Raw genomic sequence first — 21332 nt, forward strand, 5'->3', positions numbered from 1 at the left:
ATGTCCCAAGTGGATGAGTAATAACAGGCTTCTTATATGAAACAAAGAATGCATTGCATTTGTGTGCAGAGCAACCAAAGCTGAGGGTGCTGTCTAAGTTATTTTAGAGAAACTTTGTACAGCCAAACTGAACACAATCAGGTATCACTTCACATGTACAAACAGCATTCTGTTCTCAACAAAGTCAAAGGATCCATTTGTGTTGGAGTATCTAATTTTGTTTCTAGTAAATATGGTTTTACACAAAATCATACTGGTAAATAAAAAGGATCTTCATTTCTTAAAGCTGAAAGCAACACTATTTGAGCACTTTTCAAGGTTCATTATAATATCACCTCAGGATACGTAGGCAAGCATAAGGAAACTGAGGCATAAGAATTACAATTAAAAGAATGAGGCATAAAATTCAGTCTGCAGCATAGGAATTATGTAGCTGCATGTCTTTTTGAACATCTAACACACCACATCACATGTGCAGTCTTTAGTCAAACTGAGATTCATCTCATTAAATACTTCATATCATTGCATTTAATCACTAGACACCCCTTGTTCTTATTCTGTATGAACGTGCCTATATATTTCAGCCCAATACACTGGTATCATTGAGTAGTACCAGATCTCTGCCTCATGATGTTCATTTCGAAACATCAGCTTCTTACTTACAAACCTCCATGTAGTCACAAAACTAGTGTTTATTTAATCCAACATTATTGTACTTTTACAATAACTTTTACATTGTTATTGGTCTGAAGTACTATTACAATAATTGAGTAATTACACTAATAACCTTGTGAATTTTCTGAACCTGTGCCTGCATTTTTAAATGTAATCCAACCAGCATGCAATTGCAATTCTACAAAATAGCCTATACTGCAGACATGCAATGAAAGCAAAATGTTTAATGTATGAAAAAGAGAGACATCCTAATTTAACTGCTCCTACTTCCTATTAGTGTCCTGACCAGGACACGTCCAGTCTTCTGACCATGATCAGAAAACATTTAAAAAATGGATGAAAGATGTGAGCCATATCTTATTTTAAAAAGCATTTACACTGGGTGTTTAGTTTGAGTTGCTCCACATTCAGGGTTCACGGCAGAGCAATATAAACACAAAAACTCCTGTAGCGTCCTGTCACATCACGCCACTATAAGGAAGAGTCCACACCTAGTCATGACTATAACACCCCCCACAGAGAGCACACACACACGCTGACAAATATAGTATGGATAATAGTATCTGCCAAATGCTGTAAATGTAAAAAATGTGTTCAATTAACACCTATGTTATTTAGGTAAGAACATGACAAAAATAAACAATTTAGAGATTCCATATATTTAATTTGCTGCATAAACACCAGGTGGGATCATCAGCTCACTGTATGGAATGTTCACTTGATGTTCACATCCAGAATCTGAAGACTGAGTCTAAATCAAGGGGTGTGCAGAGGGAATAAGGGTGATTCTTCTCTATATCCACACACACGCATGCACGCACACGCGTACACACACGTACACACATAAAAGGGCCAGGACAAAGATAAATGGAGAAAGAACACAGAGATGAGACACATATGTCAGTAGTTACAGAACAAAGCTATAGTAGCATTAGAGTATACATTTCCAAGTAACTGATGTCAAAAATCACCACCAACAAAAAAATGCGGTATTAATTGTTATTGCGTAAAGTTAGACTGAGGAACAACAAAAACAACAATGCTATCTGGCCACTTTCTACTCATATTCAAATGATCACATTACTGTACATTTGAGTCTTATTTAGTTATTAGCAAAAGGCTTGATTCTATTTGTTTAAACATCCATTGTGGCTACATAAGTAAGAAACATGCTTCATTTTTATAGCAAATATGCTAAATTTGTCACTAAAACAAACAAATCAAAAATTAATTTTCAAGCACCATCACTCTCCAAAGTCACCAGTTTGAATAATCTCCCACTTTGATGTTAAGCCTCAGATGTATGCTGTAACCGGGTGCACGTGGTTGTGTATGATAATGACAGTGGAAGGAGCTCACAGTTATATGCAGGGAGATGTGTTAGTGAGGTCAGGGGAGGACGACGGATGGTAGATCCAGTGGTTCCATGGGGATCTTCACTGAGCAGGAACTCTTTCTGGGACATTTCGACTGGCAGAGACACAGAACCCACACATGGTCACCACAAAGGAACATTTAGTAGCTCCCCTATGTACATTACACACAAAGCAACTGCAAGACAACCAGCAAACAGGAAAGGGAACCCAGCCAGACAAGCCCCTCTAGAGTAAATACATGAGACTGGGAAGCCCCAGAGAAAAGCACAAAACAGTGGGTTGGATCAGACAGATGTGACAAACAGAGCTTTTAGTAAATGTTATATATTCAGCAAAACTGCAGGACAAAAGCAGAAAAGTTATTGTATTAATAAATATATAATAAACTAATAGTACTATATATTAATATATGAATAATATACTAATACTGTATATCAATGTATATAAATATATTAATAATCAATAGCAAAACACAGACCAATTAAGATTGTGTCAAAGAGGGTGAGGGTGTTATTGTGCTTAGGAGACGCGTGCCTGCACACCTCTTCATCATCGTCACAGTCTCTGCCCTTGGTTTTCTTTTTCTCCCTCTTCTCATCTTCCTTCTTTTTCTTGTCTTTCTCGGGGAGGATATCGTCCAGCCAGGCCAGGTCACGCTGGGAGAAGACCAGGTCAAGAATCTTCCTGACCACCATCAGTCCAAGAATCTGCAAACCGGATGTAGCCACAACTCATTAAGGGTTCAAGTCTCTGAAAATGCAAAATATCATCTGCCAATATCCTCAGCTTTGAAAAAAATACACTAGTTTGATTCAAGAACATTGTGAAGTTTAAAAGTTAAGCCCTTGCAATACATTTTCAGTATTTGGCAGGTGCTATCAACCAGAGCAACATTCATACATTTATGAGCATGCATGTATTCCCTCAGAATCAAACGCACAACCTTGTTGTTACTAGCACCTTACACGTTCTTGCTCTACCAGGTGAGCCACTGCAGTACAGCTAAGCTCTTACCATGACTGGGAAGATTATAGCTGCCACAGTAGACTTGAGGGTCCAGAGCACAACCAGACAGGTAATCTGTACAAGAGTGAAGAGATACACACGGCGCAGGGGAACATGGCGGAGAAAAACAAAGTCTGGCTGGTGCTTGGCTGGCATCAGGAATAGCTTGATCCTCTCCCAGAACTACACAATATGAGTGAGATTGAATATTTATTAAGACTGAGGTGAGATATGAACAAAAATGTGTGTGTGTGTATGTGTGTGTGTTTGTACCTGAATGCCACTGAGAGAGGATACTCCCATATACAGGAACACCCCATAGAGTACAGGCATGGGAATGTACTGGAAAACATCAGCAAACTGGTTAATAATATAACATTATGAAGCAAGAGGCATCAAGGGCTGTTTAATAAAATCTGATGAAAGAATTCTGATCTAAGAACAATTCAAGAAAGAAATGTAGGTTTACATAATGGAAAAGTTATTATTTATCCCCATGCTTGTCTATGGCTCATCAACAGTCCAAGTTTAAAAAATCAATATGTGGGATTTGAGCACTCATTTAATTCAAAATATAAAATTGGAAATGCGGAAAAAAGGCTTTTGAAAATGGCTTTTCTTTAGCGGGGCTTACACTTTTGCTTGGAAGCATTTTCAAAACACTTCTGTGATGAAATGTGCAGAAGTGCTTTCAGACAAATTTACTTCCTTCAGAAAGGTCTTTTCAAATGCAGGGAAGGTTTAACAGCCTGAAGGTCAAAGAAGGTCAAAGCCTCCATTGACCAACCTCCCCTGTCAGGTGACAAAAGTCTTAGAATTCAGACTGAACGAGGAGACAGAATAGAAATTATTCTAAGTAATTAGCACATATGACAAAATATGTTGGAAGAAAAGTCCTGAGCCTTTCATGGATGTATAATAGTTATCTTGAAATTAGCTCAGACAGTTTGAAAGGATTAAGTATTTGGTAGGTATTGCTCATGCAAGGCTTCTGGTAAACCAGATGCAAAATCCAATAGACATTTAGCTGACACTTTCATCTAAAGCGACTTACAATTATGACTGAGTACAACATGAGCAATTGATGGTTAAGGGCTCAGGGATCCAACAGGAGCAACTTGGCAGTGGTGGAACTTGAACCAGCAACCTCCCAAGTCAAGTACCTTAACCACTGAGCTACCACTGCCCACTGCACAATAGACCAGATGCAAAATCCCATGCAATGGTCATTTATGTACTTATGTAAATACTACAAAAGTCATACCTGACACACCTCTGAATGTTAAAATCTCAGTCCCAAGTCTCACCTGCAGTATGGGAGCGAGGAAAATTGAGACCCCAGTAAGTACAAAAACCAAGATACCTGTCAACCTCTGCTCCCTGTGAAAGACAAGAGAAAAGGTGTGGCCAACAAGACACAGAAACTATTGTTTCTCAAGAAGCCACAAAGAAATATCCAGCCAATTATATGTGATAAATGCTTTCAGATTATTGTAAAGCTCGCTCACCGTACACCGAGGAACTGTGGCTGTTCCCCTGGGGCACTGCTCTCACTCTCCATCTTAAGAGAATCGATGTGAGCAATGGAGATGACGGTGGCTGCCACGTACCAAGGCAGGCCCAGGAAAGAGCAGGCAGCCATGAGGAGCCCCACCCAGAACAGGTCCAAATGGTACCCACAGCCTTTCTGCACAAGTCCAGCATGTAAAAGAAAAATCGGATACAAAATACAAATGGGGAACACAACAAAATCTATAGTTTTAGTCTCTATCATGTAAATACAAAAGTAGAAAAACATTTAGTTTCAGGTCACTTTTTGTCTACAAATACAGCATGCATTCTCTAATGATGTATTATATTTATTTAAGGAAAACCAAAAGACTCTCCTCTAATTTACTTCTGTACCTTGAGTTTGTTCTCCTTACGGTTGATGATGACAGCCGTGATCTGTTGATCCATGAAGATGAGGATTGTAACCAAAAGAGCTGGCACAAAGCTGGCCAAGTAAATCCACCAGGGGCTCTTCCCAAAGGGCAGGACCACCCAGCTGCGGTCTGGCCGGGTGGGCTACAGACAGAGAGATGGAACAAATGAGTAAATAAAAGAAATCACTTATAATTTTAGTCCAGGACTATTTTTAATTAGTAGCCAGTAATATGGTCTTTATATGTTCGTAACAAATCAAACCAGTGTATTATAATGTCAGTGGAAATGTCAGGGACATAATCAGTGTATAAGCTGAGTTAACCATGCTCATACCTTAACCTTTGAGGGCACAAGAAGCTTTGGTGTATCAAGCCCCGTTAACATATCAAGACCAACAAATGCCATGATTGATGTGAAGATGGTAATCACTCATGAGTTTCCGAAGCTACACATTTGCAAAGAAATACACAAACATGTCTACATATAAAGGGAGACATGTAGGCAGATATATATATGTACAGGAAGACAAAGAAAAAAGAGGACTGAAGGCCTGGTGTTAGAGGCAAGACAATGACATGCAGAACTCACAACACTGCTGTAGACAGCTGTGGTAGTCCACGGTCGATTATGCAAAAGACTTAGATTTCAAGTTAATTCTGAAACAGGTAAGTAGTATAAATGTGAAGAAAAGGTCTGTCTGAGAACACGATTATGACAGAGTAGGAGAGTCGGGCAACCTTGATCTCACTGGGGACATGCAGTTTGGGAGTGTCCAGGGAAACCAGGAAATCCAGGCCACAGAAGACCAGGATGGAAATGATAATGGAAAAATCTGCGATGAAGGTCCGAAACTGAGGGATATGGAGGTAGATGGGAAGATGGGAACAGGGATCAAAACTGGCAAAACTAAACACATGCATAAATATAAAATGTAGGAAAAGGGACCGCCTCGTGCCTGTCCTGTCAACCTTACTGTTTTATGTTTAAGCAAACAGGATACATATAATAATAAAAACAGCAATAAAAAGCCCAACATATAACAATAATAATTATTATTATCATTAATATTATATAACAAAAAAAATCCCAGCTCAGTCATCACAGAAAGCAATCCTAGACCAAAACAAATCTAGTCTGACCTTGGTGGGGAAGTATTGGCTGGATTTGAATTTCTTGAGTGAAATGGTCATGGTATATGTTCCAAAGAACAGGATGAAGGACATGAGAGCCAGGTCAGCAATGTAGTTGCAGGACTTGCCCACCAGGGCGCCGCCATACTTCAGACAGTCCTTCTTACTCAGTTGGCTCCAATCCATACCTGTGGCATTGTACTGAGCAGGGTTGAGGTTAAATACATATACAAAGGAAGAGAGTCAAATACAGGAAGGTAAAAAGGAAAAAGGAGGCAATGTAACTATATGAACATTAAAAAATCTAAAAATATTTATAAGAAATCATTCCTAAGAAAATGACTTTGAATTAATTTCCCTTTATTTAAAATAAGTTTGATATCTTTCCTTTACAACTGCAGCAGCTCAGCACTGCTCCAGTAATAAAGAAAAATTCCATGGACAGTTTTCCTGTCTGCTCTTACCAAGGAGTAAGCAGTCAGGTTGTCTCGGACTACTAAAGATGAAGAATTGAGAACCACTGAAGTCACTATTACAAAAAAAGGAAGGATACAGAATATTAAGAACATAACATGTGAGTTAGGGCATTTTCAGGACTATTTAGAGAAACTCTGTGGCATTTAGTGACACTTAGGATCAGGCAGCAACTGAACTGAGTGCGTGAAACAACACCAAATACAAGACAGATGATGACCAATAGGCAAGATGACCAATCTCTAAAATGGATCATGTCCCCTTGTCCTCTCCAAAAAGTCTGTGAAATGTAACCAAGACATTTGCGCTTTAGGCCCACCTTGGCCTGGGCCCCGGCATTCACACTTGTAGGCTGTGATGGAGTCAGGCGTGAAGTACGTGTTAATAGGGTAGTTCTGGAAGGCTCCCACCATCTTCTTGATGGCGTCAAAGATGAAGATGAATGAGATAAGGCTGGAGAAGCCTTCCTCTGTGAAGCGCGTCATGTACTTAATCACGTAGCTAGCATCTGAGGACACCAGGACCAGACACTGAAGGCAGGAGTGCAGGCCAATCCATAGACGCAGCTCCAAGTAGTCGATGTCATTGTTTCTGAGAGTCAATGCAGCCAAGACAACTGAGTTCAGCAGGAGATCCATGAACCCATGACATTACAAACTGATATTCACCAAGAGATGAACCGATGAACATAGTACATGTAAACACTTTGTGAAAGTCAAATATTTTTCATTTTTCAACTAAAATTCAAATTGGCTTTCTTACACTGAACAAATTCTAAACCAACACTTAAGGCCAACACTTTTTTGCACTCACTTGCAAAACTCAAAGAGTAGCTTTTCAAACACCAGTATAGGCCCTGTGGAGCTTAGGATGATAAGGGGTTGACCTCCAAGCAAACAGAAGACTGTTCCTGCCAGAGCCGTTCCCAGGAAGCTCTCCATCACACCCTAGAGGACCCAAAAGGAACGTCTGAATCAAGATACTCCAAGCGCCAGCCTCCCTGTGCTTTAAAAGAAGCTCCAGACTAGGTTCACTTATGTTTTCCTTTATGATTTCTTTTCACTTATTATCTCAGAATAATCTGCAAGTCTTGTCTTGTGCATGACTGACTGAACATGGAGAGGGAGGTTGCGTGCACTGCACCCATAATGTGTAGAGAATGGACAATTTTTTTCAAACCACTACTAACAGAAGCACAGCTTAAGATGTATGGAGGAACGCACTAAATGCTCAGTCCTACCCTCATACATACAGAACCATAAACCCTGGCACTGCTGTGTCGGGAGAGGGAAGTTTGTCCCTAAGGACCTTTCCCACAACACTTTACTTATAAAACAATGATTAAGATATTCTGGCATTGGCCATGGACTTGGGGCAGTGGGCTAGTCAGGAGAAGTGGAGAGGGACTCGATGAGGATGTGTTTCTTTCACATGAACTGTTGTAAAAATAAACATTATTGATCAAAATGCACGATACCTAATGTAATATATCAGATAGAAGCATATTTTGCAAATGTGAGTCAGATCTCTGAGGGGGGAGCGCTGATGGTGCCCCTACCCATAAATCATGCACCTCTCTGAAAATTTATTGAGTTAGAATTCATGTTTAAAATGTTGCTGTTGACAGACAGATTGTGTGAATGTCTTGATGTTTACCTGATCCTTTTTTCTTTTAGTTTAAGTGGTGTTTAGAATTGTATCTGTAATATCTACCCATTTCCAAGTCTTCTTCACTGACACTACAATATGTTAAATGGCTTCATTACTAGCGACGTGTGGTGCACATCTGAGAATATAAGGTGAGCCTGAGCTTCTTACGGCAATGTACTAAAGAATGTTACTTGGTAGTTGTCAGTAGCGTCTCCTAGGAGGCCCCCAAAAGTAATGGCGTTCGTGACACAACCCAGGTAGATGAACAGCACAGCCGAGATGCACTGGGCATGGAAGCCCTCATAGAAGTCACTCAGCAGCCAAGGGAGTTTCCGTTTGACATCAAGGCAAAGACCACCACAGAATCTACGTCAAATACAAAAAGACCATCATAGAATCTACATCACATACACAAAGACCACCACAGAATCTACATCACATACACAAACACCACCACAGAATCTGTCACATACACAAACACCATCACAGAATCTGTCACATACACAAAGACCATCACAAAATCTGTCACATACACAGAGACCACCACAGAATCTGTCACATACACAAAACAAAGACCACCACAGAAGCTACAACACATACACAAAAACCACCACAGAATCTACGACATATACACAAAACAAAGACCACCACAGAATGTATGTCACATACACAATGTCGAACCAAAGGTTGTAAACAGCACCACAGATGTGCAATCATTGCAGTCTACCAACCCCTTCCCCATGCAAATGCATAAAGAGGCAGAGAATGTGATCAGGCTTTATGGCCTACCTCCCAGTGAAGGTCAGTTCTTCTCCCAGCTTGTGAGAGGGAGGCATTTCTTCATCATTAGCAGCTGCTAATCCTACTCCTCCTGCACTTCTGTTTGCCTGACCTGACTCATTTAATGTAAAAAATGACTTCCTGCAAAGAGAGAGAGAGAGAGAGAGAGAGAGAGAGAGAGAGAGAGAGAGAGAGAGAGAGAGAGAGAGAGAGAGAGAGAGAGAAAGTAAGTTTGCTAGCCAAAGCCAGAGTATTGTCATTAATGCATATTGTCCAGATGGCATTATGACCACTGATCATGGTCCACATGGTCCACATGGTCCACATGGTCCATACATGGTCCTCACACTCATACCTCATCTCTGCTGAAGGCACTTTCTTTGGGGGTTCAATCCGGATCTTTGGGTCCCACTCTCCTGGTGGAAGTACTGTCACCTCATTCAGAAACTCATCAATTCCTGCAATCAAGTCCTCACAACCTCTGGCCTTATATGCCACACTACTGAAGAGCTGGACAAACCAGGAGGCAGAGACTTCATTACAAGAAAATGTATTTTTGGGCTGTCTGTGATTCATGTATTACATGCCATCTCTCATATTTTTGCACATTTAAAAAAAAAGATCATTCTATTTATTATAAGACCATAATTCAGCATGAACATTATGCAAATAAGATGTATTAAATATATCACTGTAATTTATTCCAGTGTTTCCATTTTTTTTCTTATTCATAACTAGTTTACAATATAAAAGTTGTAATCTTTCCTAGAGTCACAATGTAGGAGAAGTTTGAGGAACAGTAATAGAAGACTGTGTATCCACAACACCTTTAATCTCATCTGACTGTTTAAACCACTTTTAATCTCATGTGCATCTCACATGGTTTAAAACACCTTTAATCTCATGTGCCTCTCACTGTTTAGATCTGAGGAAAATAATACGTCTGCTGATGCTTACATCATCAACCATGAGAGTGGCAATGGAGCGGCCAATCTCACTGTAGGACTTGGCTTTCCCAGGAGGACCAAGCAACACAAACAGAAACCTAGTTAAAGAACAACAGTACAGAGACAACACAAAGTGCTGAAACGTACAGTACTGAGACAACACAAAGTGCTGAAAGATGCAGTACTCAGGACTGGAGCACAGCCACATAAAGATGTGGAGGCTGCACTGAGCTTGTTACCTGCTTGGCATGGGAACTTCAGTCAGGCCACCTAACGTAGTTGCTTGAGCAAGTCGGACGAAGGCCACAAAGGGCTTTTCCAGGAAGTCCACCTCTCCAATCAGCACATTAGACGCCTCTGCATCTCTGGGGAGTTTCTTCATGAACTTGTTCTTGAGCTGGTGAGCAACATTACAGTGGATTTAGAAGTAAGATCAGGTAGTTTGTAATCTGAATTGCACACTAAGTACACCAGTGAAGCACAGCGTTGGCATTATGACCACTGAGGGTTAGTTTAGGTATACACACATACGCATACAAGCACACAAACTGACAGCCTAATCAGAACACCCTGTTATTGTCTCCAGAGGGCACGTGGCTGTGGTATGGTTAGTGCTTAGTCGCCTCTTAAGATCCTAATGTTGGTTTCAGAGTTAGTTCACTTTCTGCCTGGAATAAACAAGCACCCTTCTCACGTTCTTCTATTGTTCTTCTCATGTTCTTCTCATGTTCTGGCCTTAACTTGCTTCCTTTTGTGGCTATTTGCTACCATGTCAATGTTCAGGCTCATGTAAGGGGACAAAGTAGGATGAACACAGGATAAATTGAAATGCTACAGGTGTACTGTCACGGAATGCTCCTCCAACCCCCCCGGTTTACGTGGTATGGCCTGCCGTGTGCAGGGGAATTTACGTTTGTTGCCATGCCCACCATGATGGCACGCACCTGCACAGGGTTAATGTTGGGTGTGTGTCTGTTTATTTAAACCCCTGTCAGTGTGGGCCTCATGGTTGGTCATTGTTAGTGTCTGTTTAGAATGGTAGTGTCAATGACTGTGTAGCCCCTGTTAGTGTAATCCAGCGTTTGTATCATTTTATGTTGTCATTGTTACTGTTTATACTGTTTGTGTATTCCTGTCCATTAGTGTTGTTATGTGTGAGTGTCACAAGTGTCATGTTTTATGTTTTTATGTTTTATTTCATTAAATGTTGCATAGTTTGTGCTTCCTGCTCAGCGCCTGGTGGCACTCGGGCTGTTACATATACTAAAAAAATTATTTAAGACCACTGTAAGATTACAGTCCTACAATAGTTTTTGGGAAGGGGGTTGGCACTTGGTGTCCAACTAGGACACTAGTCATACAGAGCCCTCTATACCAGTCAAATCATTTGTCCTTTATCAACACGTAGTATGGAAGATTACATTAATATGAAAATAAGGTCAATGTGACCATTCTAGTTGTGAACGTATTATGGAATAGTACTCTTTGTGTTCCGACCTACCACGTTAGATCTGGGACAGATAATAGAGGTTTTAATTAGTTAAATGTTTCCAGTTGCTGGGACTCAGCAGAAAGCTGTGAATGTGGATTCTTTGATCCTTTTCTCAGACCTTTGGATTCAATACAAATAAATCAGCCTGGAGACATAATGTCTGTCTATGAAAGAACAGCAAGTAATGTGGATTCTTAATGAAAATAAAGAATGAACATCAAATACTACATTTGGGAAATTATGTCATTTCTAATACAAAGAAATCACTGATGGACTTGAAACTTAGCAATGACTATGTTGGCTGGGAAAAGCAACTTTCATAAGAGAATAGCAACTTCTTGTAATTTTGAAGAGAAACCTTTAGCAAAAATATACTGGAAGTGTAGGAACTATGTGATATTTTCAAAATGATCACCTGTCCAAGAATACAAATCAATAAAACTGCACAAATTAGTGTTTCACTTTTTACAACTATAAAAGAAATGATAGAAATGTAAAATAGAAGGAAAGGAAACATTCCTTATGAATTGAAAGTTCAGGACCAGGCATGGTCTTAATATAGTACTAAATATTCCTATTTCCAAGTCTCTTAACCTGCTTCTCAAGCAGAACTAAATCTAAATTAGTGCAAATATGGAGAAATGGGATTTTTCAAGCTTACATATATGACCGTACCGACGCTGATTTGAAGAATTCTACAGTAGGCTACACTTGTTAGGTTAGCTTTAACTCAATGGTTTGTTTTCGCTTCCTAAATTGCTTCGACTCGAAGAGACTGTTCAAGTAAAACAGCTTTAAAAAAAGTTTGGTGGCAAAAATGTAATGGTTAATGGTGAGAACTGAGCTTAGATGAGCTTTAGCTTTATATCAGGACTGACCAATTTACAAGGAGAGGGAAAAAAGTCTGGTGAGGTACATGTAGACATTAACACATCACCATGAGATCAACAATCACCTAATCAGAAAGCAATCGTGGATTTAAGATCCTTGGAACTTTATAGAAAATAAGATAATTACACATTTCAATCTAGTAAGTCAATGCTGTGAGGACATTTTAATTTCATTGATCCCTATTTTGATTTCACATATTAATTTAGTCACAGTGTTAGCAAGTTCATATTGATTACTTTATATCTTAGCTGCATAAACATTTATCAAGAACTGCTAACCCTACTACATGACTAATATAGATTGATATAAGAATTAAGACAATATAAATAAAGGACTATGTAAGCTGTTTGCTTTGTTGTGTGTTCTTTAAAGTTGTAAGGTACATATGGCCCTTGTGTTCGTGGAACAACTTTGTAACACTTATCAACAACAGACTGGCTTTGTCTGCCTGTCTAAGGAAAAGCAGAACTACAGAGTAGTGGCGTCAGTTTCTGGTTATAAGAGGAGGCTTGTCATGTGTATGTAGCAGAGAAGTGCTGTCTGCCGTCTAGCAGCTCGGCGGCCCAAACCCACAACATTAAATAAATAACCTTTGCTCAGTGGAGTGCACTGTATATCCTTCCTAAAATGGGGAATCTGTGATTTTGGGAATTGTTTCTCCAACATTTCATTCTTAGATGAATTGTTGTTCGAACAAAAATGGCCCAAAATATCTTTGATTAGGACACAGTGCCACAGTTGCGAGCTCTGAGGAGATGTAGCTGATAAAAATTCTGGAGGGGGACTGTGATCAGGCCGAGAGGGAGTGGAAAGACCAAAGTGAGCACTGTGTGTCCTCCTCAGGGCCAGAAACCCATTAAAGTGTGCTGAGGCTCATACTGGGAGGTGACCAGCGCTACTTTAAACTCCACGCTGAGCAGCGTAGCCATCTGCTTACCACAAACTCCCCCTCTCCCTGCCCAGACTTTACGAGTCATTTACTTTCTTACTTTGTTTTATTTCAAATTATTTATTTATGGGTACAATCATCTAAGAAATTAAACAAAGGAAAATAAAATAAGAATAAGCACCCCTGCTTTAGTGTTGACGTACTGTCTGTATGACTTGTACGGATATTGGAAAAGACCCTGCAGGTCCCTGTCCTCTTGCTCCCTTAACCCGGAACGTTCCACCTCATGCATGTCCTCGGCTGTAATGAACTCCCGCAAGGGCCATATTCACAGCCCCATGAATGTCCAAATTACCACAAACTCTCCAGCTCATACCAACCAAGGCCAGATGAATCAGTGACTGGTACATCGCTTGCTAATTCTCTCCTGATTAACACCCACTTCATCAGCACAGACACACAGCAGACACAAAGATGTCTGCCCTTTCTTTTGTTCCTAGATGCAACCCATACCTGCTCAGTGGTCGGAGTGACTGAGATGTCATCCATACTACGACTCTGATCATGATCTGAAATACAAATAATGCAAACATCATTCCTGATTGTGGCAGCATAAGGTGAATTCTCAGTCCAAGAGAACAAGCCTAATAATCACAATATATCATATGACTCAAATTTTGCTTTATCAGTAAAGTCATTATATCTCAAACAGGCAAGCAAACTGTGTATTATAAACACATTATTTGAAAGGCAGCCAGATAATGTAAGACAAAACAACCACAAGAGAGGAGAGGAGGGGAAGACAGAGTAAGAGACAAATACAGAGAGAGCCAGAATGTGGGATAGACCAGTAGGAATGGGAATGCCAGGGAGGGAGAAAATGAGATGAGATCATTAATCAAAAAGAAATAATTTAACAAATGAATGGGAAGAAGGTTTGAGTGTGCATGAGAATATTACTTTTATCATTGGTTAATTATCTGTTTTTGTCTGATTTTCTGTGAAGTTGGACAGAGCTGGTATAGCGACTCTCCCACACCCATAACATGTCCAAGCGAGACCTTTGTTTGAGGGGCTGGGTTTTCCAATGTCAGCCAGTGAGCGATGGATGGACTTTTTGGTGTGGTGTCGATGCTTCCTCAGCAGGACAAAAGTGATCTTTTCTTTGAGTTGTGGAGCAATCAGACCATCCTGGACCTGCTTCTCCACTATTTCATCTGGATGAGAGAGAGAGACACAGAGGCACACTGATGATATGAAAGAAAAACAAACATAGGATCATTGGAGTTGTCTTTCCTCTAATCGCCACACTGTCCAGAGGCTGGTCATCCTTTTTTGCTGGATATTAAAAAAACCCACCGACTATCTGAGGCAGCGAGTGAGCCTCCAGGCCCAGCACAACACTGCTAGTCTGCAAACAGGTCCGTAGCTCAAACAGACTGTGCAGTGAGAGTGTGGAAACATGGGGCTTGCTCCACCTCTCTCCACCCTGCTCCACCTTCTCCTCAAACTTCACCCACCTGAGGGGACAGAAAAACTCAACAGCATGATTGTGTGTGATGTTATTTGAAGAAGGGGATAACGCTGACCAATACAGCAGTAAAAAACAGAACTGAAATGAAGAAAAAAACATTTATTCTCTCATATTCCTTAACTGCACCATGGGAAAAACATCACTCTGTCCTGTTCAGCTCACAATTGCACTGGTTTGTAATATAATAGACATCTTAAATAACGAATAACACGCCATTAAATTTGGGACATTTTAAGAGTTTATAACAAGCATAACTGTGTTAATATGATGTATGATGTATGTGTTTCTAAATGTGTGTGTATAAACAGGTATGAATGTGTACTGGGTGTGTGTTACCTGGCAGATTCTTTCCACTCCAGTTCACCACCTTCATGTTGCAGTCTGTCCATTTGAGTGAAGAGCGTCGGTGTGGGGCCATCTTCATCTGGAAGGATGCAGCTCAGTCTCTCAGGAGACTGAGCAGCCGGAGAGACTGGTGCACATACACACACACACACACAAACACATGCACGTACGTGCACACACAAGCACACACACACACACACACACAAACACACACATGCACACACAAGCACGCACAAGCACGCACAAGCACGCACACACATGCAAACACACGCGCACACACACACACACACACACACACACACACACACACACACACACACACAGAAATACACACACATGAATCACAGGGTTTAATACAAATCAGCACCAAGTGATTACATATTCAATACAAAACTCCTGAGGGAACATGGCCAGAGTATTAGCACGTATTAGCAAGCTGTAAAGTGCTACCTATCAAAAATATCAAACAAGTATTTTCTGTATTTCCGTTTTATTCTTTTATATTCATTCAGAATAACCATCTTTTTTTGCTACATCTGTGAGTTCCTGATAGGAAATGCCAGACTACAGAAATTACAGTGCTTCTGATAATGACAACAATAATTCCAACATATTACAGCGATTTCAGCAGTGTACAGTGTAACTGCTAAACCAAACGTAAGCTTGTCATGAGCTGAAAGCTCATAGTTGCCAATAAATTAGACCTTGGTGTATACAAACCACAAACCAACCCAGGGTGCCTTTGACAGGGTGACACACTATATGAAAAACTAACATGAATAGATTTTAATGTATGATTTTATGTATCTTTATTTATTGGTTTGTTTGTTTGTTTATTTACTAAAATCATGTCATTATATCTCCTTCTTTTCTCATGCTTAACTGCTTAACTAAAGTTGGATCTATTCTATATGAGCACCAGTCAGAGCGGTAAATACTCATTATTAATATTGACTAAAAGAATAAAAAATGACACCAACTTCATGTAGAAAATCCATTTCCACGGTAACGTCTGCTGACCCTGGATTGGCCACAGCACACTGGGTGAGTGTAAGTCTGGAACTCCTGCACCAAGGCCTCAAGGGATTATTAATGTGTGGGTGTTTTCCTCTAGGCACAGACTGCTAGTAATCCTACTGATCCCATGGCATAAGCACAGAAGTGCTTGCCTGTGGTATGCCACTTTCAGCCTTTAATACTACGGCTTAATGTACACTCGTGCTTTCCAGCCATCAAAAAACATATTTCTTTGTTTTTCACCTTGGGTTGTTTAAAGGGGGCAGTAAATGAAAATTTACTATGTTCCATTAAGAAATATGGTTACATGTTCACAACAAACGTTTAGTTGTTTGCCTTTCAAGCAAGAGGATGAAATGAAATGATTCAGCACTTCAGATATATGGTTGACTGAGATTGTTGAAAATACTCCAAACACACTGCAGTTGAGTTCGTAGCAGTGCTTTCTGGATCTGTAAGGTACCTTACATTAACAACTATGACTTGGCTAATACACCCATTTACATTATGACTTTATAGACTGAACAGTATGGAATAATTAATTACATTAATGCTACCACTAAAAAATTAGCATTGTGCAAACAGAAAAGTGTTTAAAAGTCTAAAAAGAAGAGAAGCAGATGCCATCCTGACTTTGAGTGCAGCACTGTGCATGTGTTTGAAAGGAAAAACGTATGAGGGTAAGAAGAAGCCTATGAAGAATAGAAGGTCTGAAGGTGAAGGTCCATGAGTTTACCTTTGTAGATGCTTGGTAGAAGAGTGCAGGAGTCCAGAGTTGAGGAGAAGGGAGGAACAGAGTCAAGAACTCTGCATGACACAGCTGCTGAGTCAGAACTTCCCTGATCCATCCTTCAGTTACTTCACAAATGAGCAACAATGTGATCAGGAATATTTCAGGACTATTTGGCACAAACGGCCCAGTCACAGGTCTCTTGCTCTGTGCTCCTTTGTCCTTCTTTATTATTCCTTTAGGAACTTTCTATTTTTCCCACTTCCTGTTCTTTTTTCATTTATCAATCTAGACTGCATCATTTTGGTCATTTCTTGCTGATCATGTTGTGCTGTCTTGCCGTCTATGCTCTTTTCAAACCCTGCCGTAGCAAAACTAACATGCAGAGACCAAAGTGCCTTATGCATGAACGACGTAACAAGAGCTCTCCTTCTCCTTCTCCTTCTCCACCTCCTGTGAGCCCTCCTCTTCTCATTGCTGGCCACTCTGCCCTACTTTTATGCTGCAGTCTGTACCTATAACCCAAACCCTACATCTAGTTACAGATTTTGAGGGGTAATTTTCTGTCTGAATAACCCTCTTTATACACCAAACCCATCTTGGGTGTTTGCTGCCAAAAAGTGCTATGTTTTGGTCTCAACTGAGTTTGTGTACTAGGTACTCTAGGTACTATGAGAGCAGAAGCTGTCTTTAGGTATTCTTAAGGTATAGGTATAATTCTTTAGGAATGGGAAGTGGTGTTTGTATTTCCAGAGACTTACTGACCTCTTGGTGCAAATAACCTCTATAATTCCCTGATCATGACTTGTCAAGATGTTTTTATTCCTCTCAGACTATCTTCACTATTCATGGGTCCAAGGTACACCTGCACCCTGACCTTAGCACCTTTGATCGTGGTAGGATAGTTTAAGCCCAAGCCTAACCTTGCCTGTTCTATGATCTTCCACAGCGCTGTCATCCTTGACTGTTCATGCATAACTGTTTCATGTGTGTACCAAGCATGGCATTAAAATAATATACTAGAGAAAAACAGGAGAATAATGGAAACAAACCCAGGCAATCCACACCTAAATTCAGCACTGGTGTGCAGAATGTCATCTCTGAACACAGCACTTATTGGAATTTGTCTTGATTGGGTTACGACAACCAAAGACCACTTTAGGACCTTTCGGTGAGAAACAAGAAAACATTTCTCCAGTGGGGCAAGGTGGAGCAAAACTGGACCATTGAGGATTATAAAATATTGGCTAGTTCAGCAAATCCAGGTTTCTTTTGTGCCATGTTGATGGAAGGATCAGGATTTACTGCAAGCAACATGAGCCCCTGGAGCCAGAGAGCGATGATGTGTTTAATATGTTTCTGGCACACAACAGGGCCCCTGCTATCCACTTACAGCAAATCTGAGCATGATTGCTAACCAAGTTCATCCCTCCATGGCAGTAGTTCACTAGAAGAACACATCTGATGATAGCAAGCACGTTGAAACTTATGGTCACTGAATGGTTCCAGGAGTATGACAGCAAGTATCTAGATCTCACCCCTAATGTCTTTGGCATGAAGTGCACCATCTCCATGCCCTGCACTGTAGAGCTCACCATCTCATCTCCTGTTCTGGACCCCGGCTCCTAGCCTGGCTCTGTCACTGGCCCCATTTGTCACCTCACCCTTCAGGAGCCATGCTCATGGCTATGCTTCTGTCATGGTTTCCCACGGTGCTAGCGCCATGTGGATGTATTTGTTTCTATTTTATTTTTGTATTATTTTTATTTTTGTATCCACACTATCCTGTGTTCTGTTCTTCCAGCCCTTCATTATTCACACCAATTTTGAATTTCCTCAAAATTATCCAGTACATATACCTCTATATATACACTTCTTGTCTTCATGTGGGTGTTTGTTGAACATATAATTTATGGGCTCAACATTGCGTCTATGTATTTTGATCCTTGTCTTGCTGTCATTTTATCATATTTTCTTTCCTTGCCTACTGGCTTACTGGTTTGTGACTACAACCATATGATTGGAATTGCCCTTAATAAAAGTTCACCTATGCATTTATGCCCTTTCTTACATCCACACCTTTATTTCTAGCAAGACTGATTACTGCAATATTCTCCTGTAATAGTCTTCATAAAAAGACAGTCAAACAAATTCAACTGATTCAAAAGGCAGCTTCCAGAATTTCTTAATAGATCCAAAAGAACAGAATGTACTATGCTGAATCTGTAATCCTTACACTAGCTCCCAGCATGTTACTGAATTGAGTTTAAGATACTATTATCTATAAATCCCTAAATGGTGTAGGGACAGTGTATCTGCTCAAACAATAGAAGCCAATCAAGACTCTTGGGAGCTCATTGGTTACTCAAGCTTAAGGTGAATACTAAGCACAGACAAGCACCATTTAGCTCTTATTTAGCTTCTATGCAGCTCGTAGATGGAATCAGGAATCACAGGACCACAAAAGCAAACAGTGTTATACAGAGACTGAGAATCTATTGATTCATCTTTCATTTACCCCCAGGAGTTTGCACAGGGACATGATTTTATGCACTTTGTACCTTTTTATTAAATATGACTTACACACACACACATGCGCGCGCGTGTTTGTTCTCCTGTGACTATCTGCTTTGTGCTCTCCAGTCTTCCTCTCGGACCTGAGTCCTACAGCTGGCTGTTTAGCACCAATTCAATCAGCACCTCGTACGAGCTTGTCATGGGAAATAAAGACGCTCGAGAACTTCGCTCGCCTCTCGCGCAATCACCGTCACAGTAAAATAAGCAGCATTTAATTCTCCTTCTATGCAAAGCACTTTGAAAAAGTGTATGAAAAGGGCGTCTCAGTGTATCCAAGCAGTAACTAGGTAACGCTAGTTATCTAAATTAATGGTATACACAAGGTGATTAAGACAGCAATAAACACCTTATTGATTGTACAGTGACTGTTGTTCTCCCATCAATTACATAATTAATTAAATAAATACAAGTGGATTACATCCAAGAAAAATTTCCAGCGTTAGCTAGCAGCTGTTGCAGATTGCTTATGTTAACATTCTTGCAGGGTTATTGGTTACTCTATTTATTTAACTTGCTGAACGCGTTTCACTTTGCCCCAGCCAATAGGCTTATTAACTCTCAAGGTAACATGAAAGATCACGTTATCATGTCAGTAATCTCAGACCCTGACGAGAATATTGTTATACATTAAAATCCAGGTAAAATCCAGGTAAAATCCAGGTAAAAGGCAGGTAAAAAGCAGTTAATAGGACAGCAACAACACAACTATTGCCTGAGAGTAATCACTATGGTAATAGTTTAGTTTAGATTTCTTTAAGAGTGCTGGAGTGGCCAGTCACTCGACCACGGACTTCCTGCGTTCCTCTGTGGTCAATGCTTTCATTAGGCATATCCTCATTAAATATGTCGCTGTGTGCCGGACAGTTTCTAAGGACAGCTCAATAGGGCCCACCTCAAAATGTAGTCAACATATTCAGTGATTTAAATCAACCAGATCTTTTGGGATTTGTTCAAAGAGCTGAAGCCAACAGACATCTACCATGGAAATTACTAAGGTAATTGACAGTCAGTGTAGTCAGTTTGATTATTCTCCAACACAGTGCATGTCAAACCCATCACACCTACGTAATTACATTACACAACAGCAGAATTGTACAGCACACCAGCATAATCACAGAGTCTCCTAGGACCACTTCTCCTGCTTCTGTGATACAGTCCATTCTGTGCACAGAGAAACAAACAGAAAGAGCTAGAAGTTAGAGAATTCTCTAACTCTGGACTGTCTTACCCAAGTAATAAACAAATAACTAAAATTACTATATTTAAAATATTTCCGCCTTGTCGTCACAGGCTACAGAGATATGATATATAACATATAAAAGGTAAATTATAAAAGTGACACCCCGGTCCAGTGACACTGCAGTCAGCACTCATCTCTCTTTTGTCATAGGATGTGTCATGCCAACATAAGTCATCAACTGATGTTGATCAACTGACATTCATGCCAAGTAGACAGTAATGCAGACAATAATACAGGCATTAAGTTAGATCTCTTGCTTCTGTAAGACTATGCCATGCTCACAGAAAAATGAAATATAAAAAAACTGCTTGTCAGATGTTTGTGAGACAGACTGAGATTTTACAAAAATCTGTTGCAGAAGCATACACATCTGGTGCAGTAAATGTAGGGTTCATGGATATAATACATGCAAAGAGAAAGCACTTAAAACAATGACTAGAATACAAAATGGAGAGATCCTTGTAGAAAGGCTGGTCTGAGATAGTACTGCACAAGAGTAATCAGTATCATCAGTATCCTTCATGTTGAACGCACAACTACTGTGCAAACAGATAACTGGACCAGACAGCTTCACTGATTAGCCTGGAAAGTCTCCATGATTACACGGGTGGGAAACATTCTCATCAGATGCATTACTGCAGTCTCAGTTTCATT

The 21332-nt window shown here is 40.2% G+C and overlaps 1 protein-coding gene across 1 annotated transcript; it reads right to left on the reverse strand.

Moving 5' to 3' along the window:
- Positions 1-1449: 1449 nt before the first annotated feature.
- On the reverse strand, positions 1450-16979 carry slc4a5b (solute carrier family 4 member 5b). The gene is given in 25 exon segments (XM_035535554.1): positions 1450-1468; positions 2035-2145; positions 2594-2758; positions 3066-3239; positions 3330-3398; positions 4364-4436; positions 4565-4743; positions 4962-5123; positions 5316-5403; positions 5405-5427; positions 5720-5833; positions 6122-6313; positions 6577-6641; positions 6906-7177; positions 7400-7533; positions 8428-8602; positions 9026-9157; positions 9372-9526; positions 9974-10061; positions 10203-10360; positions 13749-13804; positions 14297-14452; positions 14595-14755; positions 15106-15241; positions 16880-16979. Coding segments are annotated over 24 exon segments (3108 nt in total). The 3' UTR covers positions 1450-1468; positions 2035-2064.
- Positions 16980-21332: the final 4353 nt, after the last annotated feature.

Source organism: Electrophorus electricus, chromosome 17, assembly GCF_013358815.1.
Source record: "Electrophorus electricus isolate fEleEle1 chromosome 17, fEleEle1.pri, whole genome shotgun sequence".
NCBI classification, from domain to species: Eukaryota; Metazoa; Chordata; class Actinopteri; order Gymnotiformes; family Gymnotidae; genus Electrophorus; species Electrophorus electricus.